This window comes from Gracilinanus agilis, chromosome 1, assembly GCF_016433145.1.
Source record: "Gracilinanus agilis isolate LMUSP501 chromosome 1, AgileGrace, whole genome shotgun sequence".
Lineage (NCBI taxonomy): Eukaryota > Metazoa > Chordata > Mammalia > Didelphimorphia > Didelphidae > Gracilinanus > Gracilinanus agilis.
The window spans coordinates 68267550-68287932 of NC_058130.1; the positions used below are offsets into that span (position 1 = coordinate 68267550).

The 20383-nt window shown below is 37.8% G+C and overlaps 1 protein-coding gene across 1 annotated transcript in view; it reads right to left on the reverse strand.

Annotated features, from left to right (window-relative positions):
- Positions 1-1382: 1382 nt before the first annotated feature.
- The window catches only part of FAM120A (family with sequence similarity 120A), a 146222-nt gene continuing 127221 nt past the window's right edge, over positions 1383-20383 (reverse strand). Inside the window, exons 13-18 of the mRNA XM_044670552.1 lie at positions 19499-19708; positions 17133-17316; positions 16232-16369; positions 14161-14302; positions 11439-11535; positions 1383-3278 (exon numbers count right to left, since the gene is read on the reverse strand). Coding sequence (XP_044526487.1) covers positions 2967-3278; positions 11439-11535; positions 14161-14302; positions 16232-16369; positions 17133-17316; positions 19499-19708 — 1083 coding nt within the window. The 3' untranslated portion in view covers positions 1383-2966. The remainder of the gene's footprint in view (positions 3279-11438; positions 11536-14160; positions 14303-16231; positions 16370-17132; positions 17317-19498; positions 19709-20383) is intronic.

Here is a 20383-nt window from a genome sequence, read left to right on the forward strand (position 1 = left end):
AAGGGTGATAATGGCACCTTGTAGACAGCTAGGTGGTACAAAGGACAGAGTGCTGAGTCTGGAGTCAGGAAGACTCACCTTCCTGAATACAAATCTTTCCTCAGACACTTCCTAGCTGTGTGACCCTGGGCAGGTCACTAAACCCTGCTTGCCTCGGTTCCTCACCTGCAAAACGCAATGGACAAACCCCTCCAGTATATTTGACAAGAAAACCCCACATGGGGTCACAGATAGTTGGGCACGACTAAACAACAATAAATAGCACTACCTTCACGATATTTGTAAATTATATATTACAGTAAATAAACTGGCAGATTTGTTCCCTTCTCTTCACCTTTAGAATGCAAATTCCTTGTCATCAGGGTTTCATTATTTTTATTTATATACATCATGCCTAGCATAGTCTTTATCACATAATGGGTACTAAATAAATGCTTGATTAGACGTCAAGTAGTATATAAAAGAGAGAAAATTTATAAACCTTAATTTGCTATGTAAATGCTATTATGATGAAGCTGCTGCTTTCCTCTTTCTTTGGCAGAATATACCACTGATAGTTAGAAATCAAGTCTTTCCTCTTGCATTCCTCATGTTTTATATTAAACAAATTTTACTGATCGCTACAGCGGGGCACAGGGCATCCCATCTCCGAGACTAGCCTTTGTCTACCACCTCCGTGCTCCCTCTCCTGCTGACACCTGGCTATTAGAAGCAGAGGCAATGATGAAAGAAATCAAAGCCCCAGGAGGGGAGGATCACTTCTCATACTATATAATTTATGGATTTATGGATTGACAATAACCAAATCAGCAAAATCTCATTACAAAGCACCAAGCCGATCTGATCACGTCCAAGTCAAATCACATCCTGGGTACACAATGATTCAGAGAGCATTTTTCAGTGAAAGGCAGAATGCAAGCAGTGTTCTAACGTATGTCGAGAATAGTACAATTTCTCGGAAGGAAACGAGGAAAGTCGCCTCCAGTACTACAGGTGGGCAAAATCTGGGGTACAGTGAGAATCACAAAATTCTCATAAGCCGGCTAAAAGAAATGCTTTTCCTAACTCATTCCCCATTGTGTCTATGTCTTTTCATTCCTGAGGCCGACTTACAAAATGGCCCATAATTTCTGATCATCTGCTTTCATTAAATTTTGCTGTGAAGTGCTCAAAAGCCAGTTCTGTCTCTGCTTCTTTATAAGCTGCCACATGCACATGATCCCTCATCTAGGCTAGTTACTGAATTGATACTAAATATCTAAAAGGAAAAAAAATTCACTTTACCAAAGCTCGCAAGATATTAAAACCACTGACCTTGCTGAAATGTGTGCAAATACTTGTCTAGCAGTCCTTAAAAGAATGATTAAAAAGGCAAACTATAGTTTATACTAAAAGAATAAAGATTTTTATTAAGCATTGTAAGTTGCATTCAATAGCCTTCAAATACACCACACCACAATCCATCTACAGTCAATCAAACCCAACAGTAGTTCATTCTTGCACAATCCATGAGTTAGGGCAGAACTCCCTTCAACTTACATTAAGATACCTACTTAGCTCTTGCGGGCAGGGAATGGGGAATTACACCTCATTTCTGATCACTAATGTGTGATGAAGAGCATCAGGAGAATTATATGAAAACGAATATAAAGAAATGATTCTGATTTTGAAGTACATTAAGTTTGGAAACACTAACAAAAACATCAAAATGATACAGGTATATTTGCTTATACTAAATTCTTGATGGGAAAGTTCTCAAGAACAAGCAATTTGTTTCCTGCTACAGAAGGGGGGTAGTTTTTGAAGATCAAAGCTTTTTTTTTGTTTTTCACAGAATTTCATATTTGCTAATATGAAGGCATAAAACAGCAACAGAGAACAATAATGCATACAGCAATGAGTACACCAGGGTAACGTTGATATTCAAAACGGCTAGATAATTTTTTTAAGTTTTAGAATAAATGCAACAGAGGTCAATAATCACAAAATTTTAAGGTTAGAGCAAGATCAGTCAATGACTAAACATAGTTAACATCTTTTATAGGACTATTACTGATTATTAGCTTTTTTTTTTTGTTTTGCAAATGGGCACAGTACTTGTAAGAATGGAAGAAAGGACAATAACATGCATAATATTAACTACACACTTTAAAAATTATGAACCATGCAGAAGTTTAGCTCAAATAGTAGTACTAATGGTCTACGTCCGATTCAAAACCACATAGTTCATTGATCACGGATGCATGGTATTAGTCACAAAAAGGTTCAGAACACATTGTGTTGATTTTGAAAGGTCATTTGCATCTTCTATGATTTCAAGTTTATCTCCATTTAACTTGCTTGTAAAGTATGTATGATGTACTGTATAGTTAAAATCAGCAGAACTGCAAGATTACTCTATAATTTTTAGTTTCGATAGTTGCACATTTTTAACACAAAAGAACCACATCAACAGTGATGAAATTTTAAGTAAGAAAGAAAAACTGTGGTTGTGCCTTATTTTTTCATAATCATGAAATCAAAGCCTTAAAGAAAGCTTTTATTGTGACACAGTAATGCAAAATCAAATATAATGGCATACATATGGTGCCAAATACTAAAAATTATATTTTAAGCTATATATACTTAAAGACTGCCAAAATTGGTTTTCTTTATATTTCAAGAAACAAAACGACAAGCTTTTGTCATAACCAGTTTAAACTTTATGTATACTTCATTTTAAGTGCGGGAGTCAAATGCTCTTCATTTTCTTTTTTTGTGTTTTATTGTAGCATTTTGACTACAACTGGTTAAAACTAAAAATGTGTTGTTTAAATCTCTGACATCAAAGAGGGATCCGAATTTCCAAAGTCCTCATTTTTCTCTTACGGAAAGGAAAAAATGTACATAACTGTAGGCTCTCTTTCTTTCCAGATATTCCTAATCCTTACCATTCCAACATCCTTCACCCTCTATAAAAAATAAGTTTACTCTTCTTTTTTTAAGACAGCTGCCTCAAGAGTATCATCTTTATGGCAAACACTGTCTGCATTTAGTGCATTTAAGTGAGGATTTGTATTGCACATTTTAGAGTCATTACTCAAGGCACTTTCAGACTGGTTGGAAGCCCTGCCATCTGCTGTGTTCCCATTCATCTGGGAAGCTGGTTTCTCTTCATTCACTACTCCATTTTCAGCCAGGGATCCATCTGAAGACACGACTGAGGATTTAGATTCCTCTGATTTTGACTTAAGTTCTTTGGCCACTTCTTCTGCTGAAGCAGCGTAAGGAGGTTTACCCTGTTTAACACAAGAGAAAATGAGAAGTAAGAAACGTTCCAGACGTACGCATGTTGGTGAAGGAGGGACACTAGTGCGTGGCAAAGGATACTGGAACAATCAGACAACAAATTCACTTCCACGTACACGGCAGGTGCCCAGCAGGACTCCACAAATGCTCTGTTTACTTGGTTTTCCTATTACTCTGCCTTATACCACAGTGTCCGAGAGGTCTGACTTTCCCTGAGGGGTGCTTTCCAGGGGCCGCCAGCTTCCACACGTCCAGATTTAAGTTACCTCTTGTCCTCCTCCTCCTCTTCACAACCACTCCGTGCCGGCAATGGCTAGCAACAGGCCAATCTCCACGGACGGAATGCTGCCAAAGTCCTAGATAAGCACCTTCCTCATAGGAGGCCTCACAAAGGTTTATTAACTGAGTAAATAATCCATGCCTCGGACACAGAACAAACTCTCGACTTGTACTGCAGCAGGAGTGAGAGAAGTAAAAATATTTCTATTCAGAAGGACTGATTTCCCTTCCTTTCTCTGACAACTACATTACAGACAAGGCGTGTCAAATGGAGTCACACTAATTTTACAAATGAAGAACATTCCCACATGTAAATCCAAATGTTCACATTAAGTGTCCTTATGGGGAAGTGATGTATTTTCTAAGTGGTATATTTATGTTATAGTGGACCTAAATGGTAAAATGTGGATTTCTACTTTGCAATGAAAAATTAAGTCTTATTTCTATAGTAGAATCAGTTAAGGCACTGCAAGAAATGTTAACAGTCAAGAGAACTGAAATGACTTGGGCAAAAAGACGACAGGTTGCCTTATAGTTTTCTATAGTTTAAAACACTTGCAAGATGCTTTAAAAGGGTTTTTTTTCCCTTAAAACAAAGCACACAATTTTGATTCTGCTTCTTATGCCCATAAAGACAAGAAAATTCCCTCTAGATGTCATCCGGAGCCATTTGGAGCGACCCTACGATTCTCTACGAGTCAGAAAGCCAGCGAGTGGTAAGAGAGGACGAGCCATCTCTGCCCTCCCGCCACAGTCAGCCGCCCTCAGAGAGGAAGCTGAGGCCATTAGGAGCCTGGAAGAAGGGGCTAGGACAGGGCTGTGGCCACCTATTCCGGGGCTCGTGTTTCTATGAAGGTGCAGCAGGTGCGCTGCTTGCCAAGTCTGTGAAGGACGCACAGAGAGGAAGAGCTGATGGGCTGGACACAAGTCAGGAGCTCGGGGCATGCCGGGCTTGACCGTTAGACTGAATTTCATCAAATGACACCAAAGAGGAACAAAAGGGAAGCTGAGCTGAAAACAAGTGTAAAATGATTGACATTGAGCCCCCCCTTATGGCTACGTGTGGGGGTGCCTCAGGGGCAGCCAGGCAAAGTTCCTCCTTTCAGAAGAAGAAAGAGGCCCATTCGGGGTAAGCGACGTATGCAGGACAAACTGTACCATGAGCAGCGCTTGCGGGGAGGGCTGGGGGCATTGTTAGAACGGAGGCCGAAGGGAGTCGGGCGACTCGCCCAAGGTCATGGGGATGGGAGGGGAAGGCCGAGGGGACGCCAGATCTAGAGGCATCAACCAAAAAGCAAAGGGCATTTTGGGGTCGAGGGGCAGAACAAGGGGACCATCACGGTGGCCTTTCAGGAGGGATCCCCTATAAACTGGAATATGTCCAGGAAAGAGTAACCAGGATGAGGAGGAGCAGGAATCAGGTGATGGTGTGACCAGCAGAAGGATACAAGAGAATGTTTAGCCTGAAAAAGGCAAGGGAGGTGGCTTAATGGATGGAAAGCCAGGCATAGAGCCCAGAGGTCTGGGGTTCAAATTTAGTCTCAGACATTTCTGAGCTGTGAGACAGCAGGTACAGCCATGGGAGGGAGGGGGATGGATATTCAAACAGCTCTCCTCTCCCAAGGGAGATCCGACTTCCTCTGCCTGAGCGACGGGCAGGCTTGGAGGCACGCGTGTGTCCCCCTTCAGTGGCAGGAGCCGAGCCAAGGCTACATGGAAGCACTTCAGACCAAAAGAAGCCAAGCCCTCGTAGGATATGGGCTGGTGGGAGAGGGGAGAGGGGATGTCCCTCCATCCGCTCTCCTGACCAGGCTCCACCTGGAGAAACGTGTGCTGTTCTAAGTGCTGCGGAATAAGAAGGATCAGGAGGAGAAGATGCAGGAAGCCAGCAGGTGGATGACGGGGCCTGCTGGAATCCACATCACATGAGAAACTGATGGAAAGAAATGGGATTTTTGGCCCAGGAAAGACTCAAGAGGGAACATAAGAACTATGCTGGCTTCAAGTAACTGAAGGGCCCTCCAGCCATTCAATTTGGCCCCAGAGGCCAGAACAAGAAACAGCGAGTGAAAAATCACCAAAGGACAAATTTAGGTTTGAAATCGGGGGAAAAAAATCTTCACAATAATCATCTAACCAAAATGAGATTGTGCTACTTTGGGGGTAGCTGCCCTGGCTTCTAGGCCAAGTAGAAAATAAATGACCCTTTCTCAAACATACCTTACAGGAGACTTTTCCTTTGGGCATGGATTAGAGTAGATGGTTACTAAGGCCTCTTCCAACTCTAAATTCAGTTATTTTTCTGTCCCATATTTGAGATTCTGTGATCAGTGCCTTCTAATAACTAGGAATGTTTCTCAATGAAAGAGAAGTACCATTTCATGTTTTCTGATCAGTGGAGATGATGGAAACATATTGGTTATAACCCCTCTTTAAAAAGAAACCTCCCTTTATAAAACTTAGGGACAGATATAAAATTTCTTCTCAAATCTTGATTTCTCTAAAAAATTTTTCCATTCTATTTTATTACTCTTTGATCCAGTCAACAAATAACTAGTACTGAGAAGCAGACAACAATTGCTTTCTTGTAGTCTTAGAAGGGAAAATGCTTACACAAAAACATGAGACACACACTTTCTTTCCAGACGAAGTCTAGATTCATCTGAAAAAAAATCACAATGTGGAAAAGGATGTCAAGTGAAGATGATGATGACAGTTCATGCCTGAGAATTTATTGGGTGTTGTACGACTTATGCACAGACCTAACCCTAAGGAGCTTACGATCTAGTCTGAGTAACTAAACCAAAGTCATATGAAAGAAGCAATGCAGGGTTATTGATAATCCAGTGCTAACATAAAGGGAAATTATCAATAGCTACTTTAAAGAGGCTGTAAGAACAGAAGTATTCAGGGTTAAAAGATGGAAAAGTGGGGCAGCTGGATAGATCAGTGGATTGAGGCAGCCCTAGAGACGGGAGGTCCTAGGTTCAAAGCCGGACTCAGACACTTCCAAGCTGTGTGACCCTGGGGAAGTCACTTGACCCCCATTGCCCACTCTTACTACTCTTCCGCCTATGAACCAATACACAGAAGTTAAGGGTTTAAAAAAAAAATCTTAAAAAAAAAAAAAAAAAGATGGAAAAGTCCTAGTATAATTACTTTTGCCTGGTGCCATTTTGGTGCGAAGAGCTGAAAAGGAACCCTGAAGACAGTGACTAATCATGATCTCTGGGGGATGAAAGGAGACAGTGAAAAGGAAAGATCTGTGCTTTATTTTCTCCTCTCATTCATGTTTGTTCATTCATATTCACACAAGCCACTCACTGATGCTTTCTCCTTCTAGGGCAGTCACATCATCCCTCTTTCTTAATAATTTTCTTACTTTCATGCTGTGGTTTGTATGAATGTTTTTGTTACCAGGGACCTGAGTTGTTAATAAATTTCATTAACTTTACATGCTGCATGTCTAGGTGATATGTGGCATTCCCTCTCTGGGCCTGATGAGCCCACAAGAAGACATGGGAAGAAGAGCAGAATGATACCTGCATGAAGTGGTCCAGGATGGGAGCTGTGGCTCTCTCCTTCCCACAGGTCAGATCCGAGGGATGGGAATGTGTTCCTTATGTTAAGTGTGCCTCCTCAAAAATAGGATGAAGGGTGGCAGCAGGAATGACTGGGCAGTGTATTCCCCTAAAAAGTTCAGTAAGAATACAGAGTTGAAGAAGTTCAGCATCCTGGTGCTTCTTGCAGAGCTGAGACAGAAGTCCAGTCAGCAGTGCTAGACACAGAATCAAAGAAAAGGATTCAGGTACCTGAACCAAATCTCACTTCATGAGTCAAAAGGGATAGATATAACTGCCATGTCCTCTATCAAGATCAATAAAATCAAATTTATATGAAGGCATTAATTAGATAAAAACATCACTGTTGTCTTCATTGAATAATTTCTATTTCCAAGGTCCCTTTTGTTGCTGTATTTTAACAGAATTGATTTCTTTTTTTATCCTTTGCAGTTAAAGACATTATTTTTCCCCAGACCGCCCCAACGAGGCCATGACACAAAAAAGGATAAGACTCTTGAATTAGATGATTTCTAAGATCCAATGCTATAATTCCATGAAGGAAAGGGAAAATTCAGGGACAGAAAATTTGGGAATAAGATGAGGTGAGATGTAGATGTGCTGGGTTTGAGGTAATGGCAAGGCCTTCAAAGAGGAAATTTCCTATGGGCAGTGTACGTATGGGGCTTAGAAATGTAACATGTCCAGAGTGGCTGAATGACTGGAAGGCATCTTCGATGAGATGATGATCAGAACAGTAAATGAGTGCAGAAAGAAAGAAGAGTTGGAAACAGAGCCTTGGGAGATACCGACTGTTCCACTGGGATTAGGAATGGGTAGGGGCCCTAAGAAAGGTATAAGGGGACAAAGGATTCATGAAATTAGACAAAGAAAGCTGAAGGAATATACGTGTAAGGATGGTAAAATAATATTAAAAACCTGATTCAGAAAAAGGAAACTATATTAGACAGTCATTGGTAACTTTAGAGCAAGTCTACAATCAGCAGATCCTCAAGCAGACACCGCTCCTTTCTGGGCAGACCATAAATTCTCAGTGGGGGAACAGAAGGAAGTTAGCACTCAGTATCCCTATCCTACTTCATTCAGATAATTTCCTGTTGACACTACTTCTCTATGTCCTATAGTGAGTCTCAAAGATTTGGAAAACGGAAGAGCACCTCTTCAGAAAATTCCAACAGGGAATTATGCCCAAAGGACTTTAAAAGATTGCATGCCCTTTGATCCAACAATACCACTGCTGCATTTCTACCCCAAAGAGATAATAATAAAAAATGTTTGCACAAAAATATTTGTAATTGTGCTCACAGTAGTGGTAAAAAATTGGAAAACAAGGGGGTGTCCCTCGACTGGAGAATGGTTGAACAAATTGTGGTATATGACTGGTGATATACTACTACTGTATTGTAAGGAATGATAAGCTGCTAAGAACCAGAAATACCTCCATGAACTGATACAGAGTGAAAGGAGCAGAACCAGGAGGACATTGTACACAGTAACTGAAACACGGTGGGACAATCAAATGTGATCGATTGCTACGGATAGCAATGTAATGATCCGGGACAATACGAAGGGACTTTTGAGAAAGAACACTATCCACATGGAAAGAAAGAACTGTGGGAATAGAAACAAAGAAGAAAAGCCTATGATTCGTCACTTGTTTATATGGGTATATGATTTGGGGTTTTGATTTTTAAAATATCACTCTATTTAAAAAATGAATAATATGGAAATAGGTATCAAGTGATAACACATGTATAACCCAGTGGAATTGCTTGTTAGCTCCAGGAGGGGAGAGGGAAGAAATGAAGGAGAGAACATGAATCATGTAACCATGGAAAAAAATTTTTAAATGAATTAAAAAAAATTTCCAACAAGAAGACCACCACTAGATTCTTTCTGAAAGACCTATGGAAAGACATGGATAAGAACGACATAAGATGTGATAATGTGGATGGGCTTAGAACTGCACCACTGGAAATTCACTAATGAGAAAATGGATTCAACAATTATTAACTATAATGCACCACTCTTCAACTACTACCCCTATAATCAGCATTATCCACACATTTTATAGGCTAATTCTTTTTAAAAATTTGTTTAGGGGGCAGCTGGGTAGCTCAGTAGATTGAGAGCCAGGCCTAGAGACGGGAGGTCCTCGGTTCAAATCTGGCCTCAGACACTTCCCAGCTGTGTGACCCTGGGCAAGTCACTTGACCCCCATTGTCCACCCTTACAACTCTTCCACCTAAGCGCCAAATGCACAGAAGTTAAGGGTTTAAAAAAAAATTTGTCTAATGAAACATTTTCACATAAAAAGCCAGCATTATAAACGAATTCATTATAAAATAAGCTTATAGTTGTTTTGTGTCATGAAATTATCAGGATTGGTTTTTTACAATGTAAACTTCTAGAGAGAACTAATGACAGTTTTCAGAGGACAGCTTTCCTAGGCCTTACTCTGATTTATCATCATGTCCAGGAAAATAACATGTAAAAAGATTACTAGATTTAGAATCAAAGGCTTACATTCCAACTCTGATACTGTGATGTAGGGTGAAATTATGTTACTTCCAGGCTGGATTTTAATCTCCTTGTCTCTAAAAGAAGGGGTTTGGACTAAATGATACCCACAGGTCCTTTTAGTCCTCTGATTCTATAATTATATACCATTGACTTATTATAGTAATAATAATCTCAATTATTTCTTCTCATTCTGCCAAATTCTATTCATCATTTTAAATCCAAAATCAAGCTCAACTCTTCTTAAAGCCTTTACTATTTTACTTCTGAACTTCTCTTAATTGCTATATTTTACATTTAAAACACAACCTTGATGTCATACTTTGAATACTTCCACAAATTAATTACTAAAATATGCCTGGTATAAAAATTAATTCATTTACTAAATAGTAATCTTATGGAATCAGAATAAGTTTTAGAACGGTATCATACTAGAATTGGAGTGACCTGAGAGTTCACAGAGCCTAAGCCCCTGACATAATGCATTTCATCATAAACTACCTTATTGTTTTATACCCTGGTGTACTTCAATAAGTAACTGTGGAGCATGCACATTCTTTAAAAATGACTTTTTTTTTTTTGACAAGCCAATGCCTTGTTAGGAACACAGAGGAAATATACTTACTTAGGGTCTATCTGCATGAACTAAGGTGTTAGCAGAAAATTTGAGACTATGAATCCTCCATTCATTGGGCATACCAGACAATACATTTTTCCCTCGCTTAAATAGTTTCTAACCTTGGATGTTATTATCACAGATGCCCAACATCACTAAAATTAACATTTCTCATTTCTATTTGCCATTTTCATTTCAGATCTCATTAGTGTAGTTCAGGCCTTTGTCCCAAACAGGTAAGCTTACAAAATACAGATTCCTGTTGAGAAAAATAACACGGGGGTGGTGGTAAGTATTGGCTTGGCAACTTGCTTTTTTATTTTGCCATTGATGTGCATTCTTTTCTTTTGCACACATTCCCTGATGCTTTTAGTAATTCCCCTTTGGCCTCAACTCTGGAGACTAAGATTTTAAAAGGCACTGGACGACGACAACAAAGTAGGGAGTGTGGGAAGGAGAACCTCTGGGAGTGTTTTCTTGGAATGAGAATTTCCTACTTAGATCATAAGAGTGAACTACTCTTTTGAAAATTTTAGCAAGTATGATATTGTTTATGCATGTTTAATTTATTTATACTAGTAAGGTATATGCTATCATTATCTAAAAATAGAGACAGTTCTCAAGTGTTATAGTGGATCAAAAGAAAAAATCATTAAGGAAGTTATCAAATGAGAAACTATAATCCTCTATGGTGGACATGCCCACAAAAACAGGGGGAAATGATGGGCTTTCTTCTTTTTTTTTTAAAAAAGGGATAGGCTCATGCCCTTGCTTTTTTATGGATTCTTACTAAACAGAATTGACACAAATAGTACAGGAGGGGAAGAGGATAGAGTTCTAAAAGTTCTTTTAACCTATATCTGTTTTATCTGTTATTATCTGTTTTATTTAAAGATGCTTAATATAAACTTGTTCATGAAATCATCGAAACCACTTTCACTAAATCTACTTGTGGAAGTTTTAGAATGGCTGTCCTTAATAATAACACACTAATATTCCCAACAGTATTTAATAAGTAGAAATGACAACAATTAGAGACCACTCTAAATTCCTTTTCCTTCAGAGATCAGTAGAGAGAATAAAAACCACAGGAAGTTGGAGGACCAACCACAGGGTGGTATATGGGGTAAAGTAAGGAAATCATATTTGATTACCTGAATTGCTCCCTGGCTTTTATAACCTCTTCCATAGTACCTTCCGCCTCTTCCAAATGTTCTAATCACTGGCGTGGAAATAACTCCTCTTGGACGCCTACATGTATAAAACAAAAACAAACTTAATTTTAATCTTTCAATGACAATTTTTCAAATAAAGTAAAACTATACATGAAATGCTAATTCAATGGGCACAAACTGGGCTTAAATTGAATGTTCTGAACAGTGGCTGGCTTATTAAGCAAGTACTACTAAAAATTTTTTTAAATAGACAAAGCAAGGGATCATAGTTTATAACTTAATGCATATTCATATCATACAAAAACACTGAGGAAATAGAAATAGAAAAGCTATTTTCCACAGATATAAAAGAACTTTGCTCTACTAACAAAATGCAACCTGAACTATCTAGTACTCAACATTTAAAACAAGGCAAATCTAACAGGAATTCTTTTCATATTGAACACTTTAAGTGGTCACATTTAAACAAAAATTATTCTTAAATGCTTTATCAATTACTGGCCTCACTTGTTTCTATCATCTTCATTAAAAGAAAATAAAAAAAAATACTAGTCAGTTAAATAATAAGGGTTTCCTAAGTCTTTATTAGATACAAGACACTGTGCTAGATAGTAGGAATACCAAATAAAAACCAAAACAATCCTTGTCCTCAAGGAGCATGCACGCATGCACATGCACATGCGCACACACACACACGCACGCACACACACAAGGTAATATGGGCATAAATAAACATATAAGTAATATAGAAAAGGGGGCTGATCTGGTGATTTCATTGGTATAGATACATCATCATTATAATGAGGAGTTCATTAAAAAATTCAATCTTATTTCATTTCAACTCCAAATTCTCTCCCTCCCTCTTCCCAACTCTTTGAGAAGGTAAGAAAGGCAAAACCTATCACCAATATGCATAGTTATGTAAAATAAATTCTTGTATTGCAAGATATACTTCAATTTCCATTTAGAGCCCATCAGTTCTCTATCTGGAGGTAGATAGCATGTTTCATTGGGAGTCTTTTTCAATTGTGGTGGGTCTTTGAATTGATTAGTTACTAAATTTTTTGCAGTTGATTATTTTTACAATATTGCTGTGTACTGGGTAGTCTACTGGTTCTTCTGCTCACTTGACTTTGCATCAGTTCATATAAATTCGTCCCAGGTTTTTCATTCTTATAGCACAATAGTATTCTATCACATTCATATACCACAACTGTTCAGTCATTTCCCATTTAGTAGGCATCCCCTTAAGTACCAATTCTTTGCCACTACAAAAAGAGCTGCTATAAATATTTTTTGCACATAGAGGGGCTTTTTGCTCTTCTTTGATCTCTTTGGGATACAAACCTAATAGTGGCATTGCTGAGTCAAAGGGTATGAACAGTTTTATAGCTCTTGGAGCATAGTTCCAAATTGTTCTCCAGAAGAATTGGACCAGTTCACAGTTCCATTAATAGTGTATTAGGATAGCTTTTCCCATAACACTTCTAGTAGTTGTCATTTTTTTTTTTTGGTTATCTTAAATAATCTGATAGGTGAGACAGTATCTCAGGATCATTTTAACTAATATTTCTCTAATTAGTGATTTAGAGCTTTTTATATAGCTGTTGAAAGCTTGGATTTCTTCCACTTAAAACAGCCTATTCATATCCTTTGACCATTTATCAATTGGGAAACGGCTCTTATTCTTATAAATTTGGCTCGATTCCTATAGGGAACACTATAGGAAGAAACTTTCTACCAACAAAGGTTACCACTTTCTCTGTGACTTACATAGTCTTAGAAAATTGTCTACTGCCCTGAGAAGATTAAGAAACCCAAGCGGGTAGGACTATATATAGTCAGTGTGTCTGAGCGGAATGAAAGCCTAGGTTTGGTCTAGCTTCTAGGCCAGCTTTCCAATTATGACATCCTCCTTCATAAAAGCTGTAAACAAATAAATGCCAAGTAGTTTTGGGAGAAAGGGCCATCAAAGGTGGGGAAAGCAGGAACAAAGTGGGGAAACTTTTCGTGCATGGTAGAGTCAGAGCTAGGTAGGCTATACTTCTCATGCCTGTGTAAAAGCACAAGATGGGAGATGGAAGGTTGTATGGAAGGAAGAGCAAGAAGGCCAAACTGACTACACTGTGACATACAAGAAAAGGTGCAGGAAATAATTATATAAAGAAAGGCCACAAAGGTAGGTCAGGGCTAGCTTGTAAATAACTCTAAATGATAAACAGAGGAATTTGTATTTGAACCACTGGAAATTTGAGTAGAGGAGTATGTCAGGGTCAGTCTTAAGTTTTAAGGAAATAACTGCTCACAGTGTGAAGGAAGGTTTAGAGACCTAGGACATAGAGACCAATGACAATAGTCCAGGAAAGATATTAGGTCCTAATCTAGGGTGGTGGCTGAGTGAATAGAAAGAATGGGTCAGATGTAAGAAATGCTGTGGACATAGATATGACAAGATTTGGCAACTAAAAGTATACATAAGGTTGAAATATTAATAAAATGGCACAGAGAAGAATACCTTTATTGAGAATCATTTACTCCAATGAACCATTTACTCTCTGAATCTGAAAGCATGAAATGAGGAAGTTTCAACTACTTTTAAACTGCTTCATTTAGTTAGGTATTTTAGGTTTTTTTTAATTACATTTGAAAAAAAATTGAAAACATCTTCAATCCAAAGATCAAGCCCCTATGTTGAACTTACCCTCTTGCTGGTCCTCCCACAGAAACCACTTGTAGAGGGAAAGGCCCTCGTCCACCCCGTCCCCGTCTGCTTCCAGCCCAATGGCCAACAACAGTGCCAGCTATTTCTAATTTCCCTCCCTGAGAAGGAATAGGTTGGACTCCTGCACAAAAAAAGAAAAAAAAATCTTTACAACCACAGAATTAAAGGTGCTTAATGGAAGCAGGTAATTCTTTCCCCAACTTTATATGAAGACTCTGTTCTAGTTTGTAGGTTTCATTTATTATTGTGTGGAACACCCATGTCTACCCTTTTTGACTATAAAAGAGCATTTTGTTACTATTAAAAAAGAAACAAAAACCCAAGTTAATCATCCCAACTATTTCTAGCTCAGTTTTAAGAACTATATCTGCTGCTATTATAAAACAAAGTATAAAACCCTTTAATTTCTGTTGTTATGTGGCACTTCCAGCTACTAAAAAAGCCTACATGATGTAAGGTATACCAAGCCTAAAACTGTACCTTAGGCTACATGAAAACAATAAGCTTTCCTTAAGCAATTTAAAATTTATTATCTCATTTGACTGAACTACCTTGTACAGATAGGCACAAATTCAGTAAAGTGCACTACTTAGGAACACCTTTTAATAGAGCTTAGCTACAAATCTAAAAAGCTAAACAAAAATATAAAGAAAAGATTCTCTTGTAGAGAGTTTTGTGTTGCTTAAATCTAGTTCCATTGTATTTCTTATTGTTTGTCAAATTTTACAGCCTGGTATCAACAAGCCTAAGAAGGGTCACACACATCCAATGTTAACCAATTTAAGTATAAGTGCTGACACCTATCATATGTGCAAAGTCTACAACCTAGCCAAAAGCCTATAGATGCAAAAAAGAATTGTCTAAAAAACCAAGGTATTTATTTATGATAGTCAACTTGTGATTATGTGATTATCAGTGTTGATGAGTTCCTGTCAGAGGAGTAAGGAGTCTGGAACTCTCAGAACAAGGGAGAAGTAGGATCCAAACTCCCTCACATAATATCATGGTCCCTTGTCTTGGTTATGTTGTTACTAGCCTTATAAAGAAGAGGTGAAAATTGACTTATATTCCATTGTCCTCTACCATAATACCATTCCCACCCTCCACTTTCCCCCAAATTCATCCCAACCATTAGCTAGCTCCAGTATTAGTCTGAGGAAATAAATAGTATCACAGAGGAACAAGGAGGAGAGGCAGCTTTGCAGGGAATCAAACAGAGAAATTAGTGAGGTAGCACAATGAAAATAAAGGAAAGCTGTGGAAAAAACCATCCTGGAAGAGGCCTGGATGGGAGAAGACAGTGGTAGTGAAGGCAGACAGGAAATGGAAGGGGGAAGGAAGGAGCAACCCCATAAACCTGCAGATAACTCTAGAGCCTGACCATCTTTAGGTAAATTATTGCTATTAAAACATACATCCTGCCAAACTGTGTAAGTATATTGAATAGAATAGATTGATAAAATGATCCTGCAAAATGGTAAAAGTATATCAGCCACATAAAAGTACAGAACTAGTTTATCCTGTACTGTGTGTAATCAATGCTAGCTAAATATGTGCCATAAATTCTGTAATATCTAGGCAAAATTCATTTGCCCTTTCAAATTGATCATCTATCTCTATCAAATTATTGAGAAAATAAGACTATGTAATTAATATACAAAAGCTTTATGCCAGTATTTCTAGTATGGCATAAATATTACCAAATTTTACTTCCCTCCCCTGGGAGGCACCATTATTTACAAAACAATGTACTTTTTTAGCAGTTCTTCCTATTATAAATATCCATTTAGCTAATATAGTTGAATCCACTTGAAAAACTCATAGGACACAGCAATATATTAAGAGGTTACTATGGCCTGGAGAAAGATTCTAGGAGGGTAGCAGTTAGTAAAAGCCATCACAGGGACCTAGAGGGAAAGATGCTCTGTAGAAGAGGGCAGCAGTTATTAGGCAGTTAAGGAAGAAGAAAAACTGGTCGTCAGTAGGGGCCCCAAGACGGTGGTGCAGAAGCTGTTGGCAGAAGCTCTAGAAAAGGTGTAGGTATAATTACCGCCCTGTAACTTGCTAGTCCTGCTGCTGTCACTGCCAGAGAAGGCTGCGGAGTGTCCTGCTGTGGCTGCCACCCGGAAGGCACGGTAAGCACCTGTCGCTACTGTTTCCCCATAAGGGCCTCCAAAGCCATAGACTCCTGTTAGACCCAGGGCAGAGAGAGACAGGGGATTCACCAGGAGGGAAGAGTTACCTGGGGCTCGGTTCTAAGTCATGGGGACCACCTCATTTAAATACAACCTTTTTAAATCAAAAAGCTTATATTGAAAGCTAATTAAGAAATGAGATCTCTTGTTAACAACCTAAGAACCTCTCACTATCCTACAGTTTTGTTTAAAATTGGCAAAAACATAGGCATCTTACTTCCCTGGGAGCTCCTCCAAAGAGTTAGTCCACTGTGTATAGTGAAACACTGGACTAAAAAGAGGCTTTGGGCAAAGGCTGGTTTCTAGAAGGTTCTAATGACTGGAATCAGAGAAGGGAGAAAAGGTTCTCTTTCAGCTTTGATATGCCACATCATGTCTAAAGTATGAAAGAGCACATTTATAGATATTAAGAACAGGGGTCTATCATCTTAATTTTAGTCACATTCACAAATAGGAACAGTTTCTAAATTAGTGTTTCTTGATCCTCATTTTCCTCCCCAATCTTTTGGCATAAATGGAGCTTTGAAGTGTATATAAATCATTAGTCACTCTCCCTCCCCCCACTACTAGAGAATTCATAGATAATACTAATAATGATGAGCTCCAAATATTGTGTTTAGTGTAGACAACTTCACAGTATTAGAAACATAGCCCACATTCTACTTTATCCATTTATATAAAAATATTATTAGACCCAATAAAAATACAAAAGAGTAATCTAAGTGATTAAAACGTTTGCCTTTTACATATACTTACCAGCAAAACCTCTACCCCTGCCCTGAGGTGGTGGGACTGGCCCAAAGTGTCGAGGGTACATTGAAGTTGGATAGAAAGGCAGAGCAGGAGGAGGTGGAAAAGGGAGTGGATGATTCTGCCGGGAAAAATTTAATCCTTCCAGGATGCTTTGGCGCATCTTTTCTACCTTGGCAGCCTGCTCAGCCTAGAAATCAAATGTATTATATATTTTGAAATTTTAACTAACAATTTAAATTATAAATTATATTATCATATATCACATGATTAATTACATATTAAACTATATTATAAATTAACACACACAAAAAAGACCAAAGTTCCTAGGACACATCTAACTGTAAAACTATCCAATGTTAAAAATGATCTTTTTCTTTTTAAAACCCTTACCTTCCATTTTAGAATCAAAACCATATATTCATTCTGGGCAATACAGGTTAAGTGACTTGCTCAGGGTCGCATGGCTAGGAAATGTCTGAGACCAGATTTGAATCCAAGCACTCCCATCTCCAAACCTAGCTCTCTATCCATTGAGCCAACTAGCTTAGCTGCCCCCAAAGATAATATTTTAAAAAGCAACATTTTCAGAAACCTGGGAATACAATCTTAGAAAACATCGCACAGTCTACTAATAGCTTTTTGAATTCTTATTAATATAACAAAAGATTAGCAAAAGTATCTTCAGTCCAGAAATGTTGATAAAACTAAACAAAACAGGAAAAAAAGGTCAATTTGCATATAAATTTCTAAAAAAACCCTTACTTTCCATCTTAGAATCAATATTGAATATTGATTCCAAGGCAGAAGAGTGGTAAGGGCTGGGCAGTGGGAGTTGAGTGACTTGCCCAAAATCATGGTTTTAAAGTGAGGTCAAGTTTGAACCCAAGACCCACTGTCTCTAGTCCTGGTTCTCAATCCATTGAGCCACCTAGATGCCCTCTTGTATATAATGTTTTAAGAAATCCTTAGTGATTCAAAGAATTCAAGATGTAGATAATAGTTCTACAACTTCCATTTCTATTCTGAGAAATATGCCAAAGCCAGTATGTACACAGAGTGGATAGTGAAAAAACAATGGTAATTTCCCTTTCAATCTACATGTATTCATCACTTCTTTTTTACCTTCACATAAACATTATTAATTATCTAACAAAATAACAATCACTCTTTATAGATGGGGAAAGCAGGGTATAGAGCCCTGGAGGGACTCTGATCCCAGAATTCTTATATTTGGTACTTTAACTGTTGCAATACAGAAATGCTAAATATATTAGAGGTTTTGATTTGTATGATTTTTAACTTTCTACCACCAATTCCTAATACAGTAGCTGCTCAGTGAATGGTTATAGACTAATTCTTCCACTTTAGTAAAGTTATTAATTATCTCAACCTGTTTCTTTTTTATTTGCACTGAAAAGAATTAAGGAAACTGGAATTTTTGGACTCTATAGATTTTTTCTCTTTAAAAACACTTCTGAATTTAGTAACTATCAATAAAGATTATTGATAAACAATAGTTCTATAGAAGAAAATATAACTATTACTAAATTTTGCCTTCAAATGCATTCACTTTAATAAAAAAAATGTCTGGTTTGATTCTATTTCTGTAAATCATTAAGAATTCATCACCTGGGGACTATAAGATAACCACTACTTCCTTTAGATTAATATCTCCTACTGTTTCTACTTTTCCTTAGGGATGGGGTAGAAATATACAGGTGGGGTAGGGGTGAGTGGGTGGGGAATAGAAAAAGGGTCTGGATTGTTGAGGAAATTACTTGACCAATGCCAAAATGCCAGTCAGGTCTATAATGTATTTTTTGGAGTGCTTGGGACACTGAAAGGTTAAGTGGTATGTCAAAGTCACATAGCTAGTATATATTTAGAGGTGGGATATGAACCCAGGTCTTTCTGCCTGCCTCCCCCATATCCCTGCCCCGGCAGGCTGGCTCTCTCTATCCATTACACCACACTTCCTTACTTAAATGTCAACTAACTGTTGCTCTATGTATTTCTCTAAATCTCAGTTATATCAGTTTTAAAAAATTAGCTATTTTCCCACAAATGTGAAACAAATTTGGGTTTATCAAATTAAAACTACTTAAAACATATACAAGTCATTCAGGAAAGGAACCTTTTATGAAGGTAATCTTCAAAAGAAAAAGAATTATTCCGTATTTATTATGTACCCAGCTCGGTGGAGAATATGGTCTCTGTCCTTAAAAGCTCCATTTCAAATGAAGTGTACAGAGTACGTGGGTTGGAGATACAGTAAGTCTTATTTCTTTGCACAAAAGAGAACAATGTTATTCAAAATAAAAACCAGAGTGCCACGGTTTCTACACACATATTCATTATTGGTTACCTACCTGACCATCACAGAGGTCAATGAGTGGAATTTTCTCCCGGCTTGCTTTGATGAGTTTGGTTTGGAAAAGTTTTCCATCAAAATACATCCAAGGACAGCAGTGCTCCCAAGGGATTGGCTGTCCACAAGCATCATTTGCAAAGAGTGCCATATCCACACCACTCATGAACAGAGCTGACAGCTGAATTCCTCGTGGATCTAGGTTCTCAATCTTAAAATGGAAAAAAATAATATCTATGGAATAAGAGTTTGTCATTTCCCCACAAGATGTTCATTAAGTTCTTCAAAACTGAGAATTCATTAGCCAAATAATATTAACAATTTTAACACCAACTTTTATATTGCATTTTAAAGCTCTTTAGAACAATTCTCAAATTCATAACAAATTTTGTAGCACTTTTCTTACAATGATCCTGTGTAGTAGCTACTGAAAGTATTGTCCCCATTTTAAAGATGGAAAACCAAGAGGATACCAAGTATTAAACAGAAAAACAAAGAGAGTTTATGACTTGCCCAAGGTTACATAGCTAGCAAGCTGGGACTTCAAGTCATTCTTCAAAGTCTAATAAGTACTAACTTAACATTATCATTCTGTCTCCTTACTCATTTATTTATGCTATAAATGAACTCTGGTTGTGTCAAACAAATAAGAGAATGCATTATGAACATAATGAGACATTCTCATTGAAATATCAGATAATTAGTTATTTTCTTGTTTAAATGACCAATTCCACAATCCCATTATCCATAAGGATGACACATTTATTTGAAATGATAAAATAAAATTTTATAGGGGATTATTTAATTTATTTTTTGGTATCACTAATATTTATTTAATAAATGCTTATTTATTATAGCCCATATACATGAAAGCCACAAAGAGTAA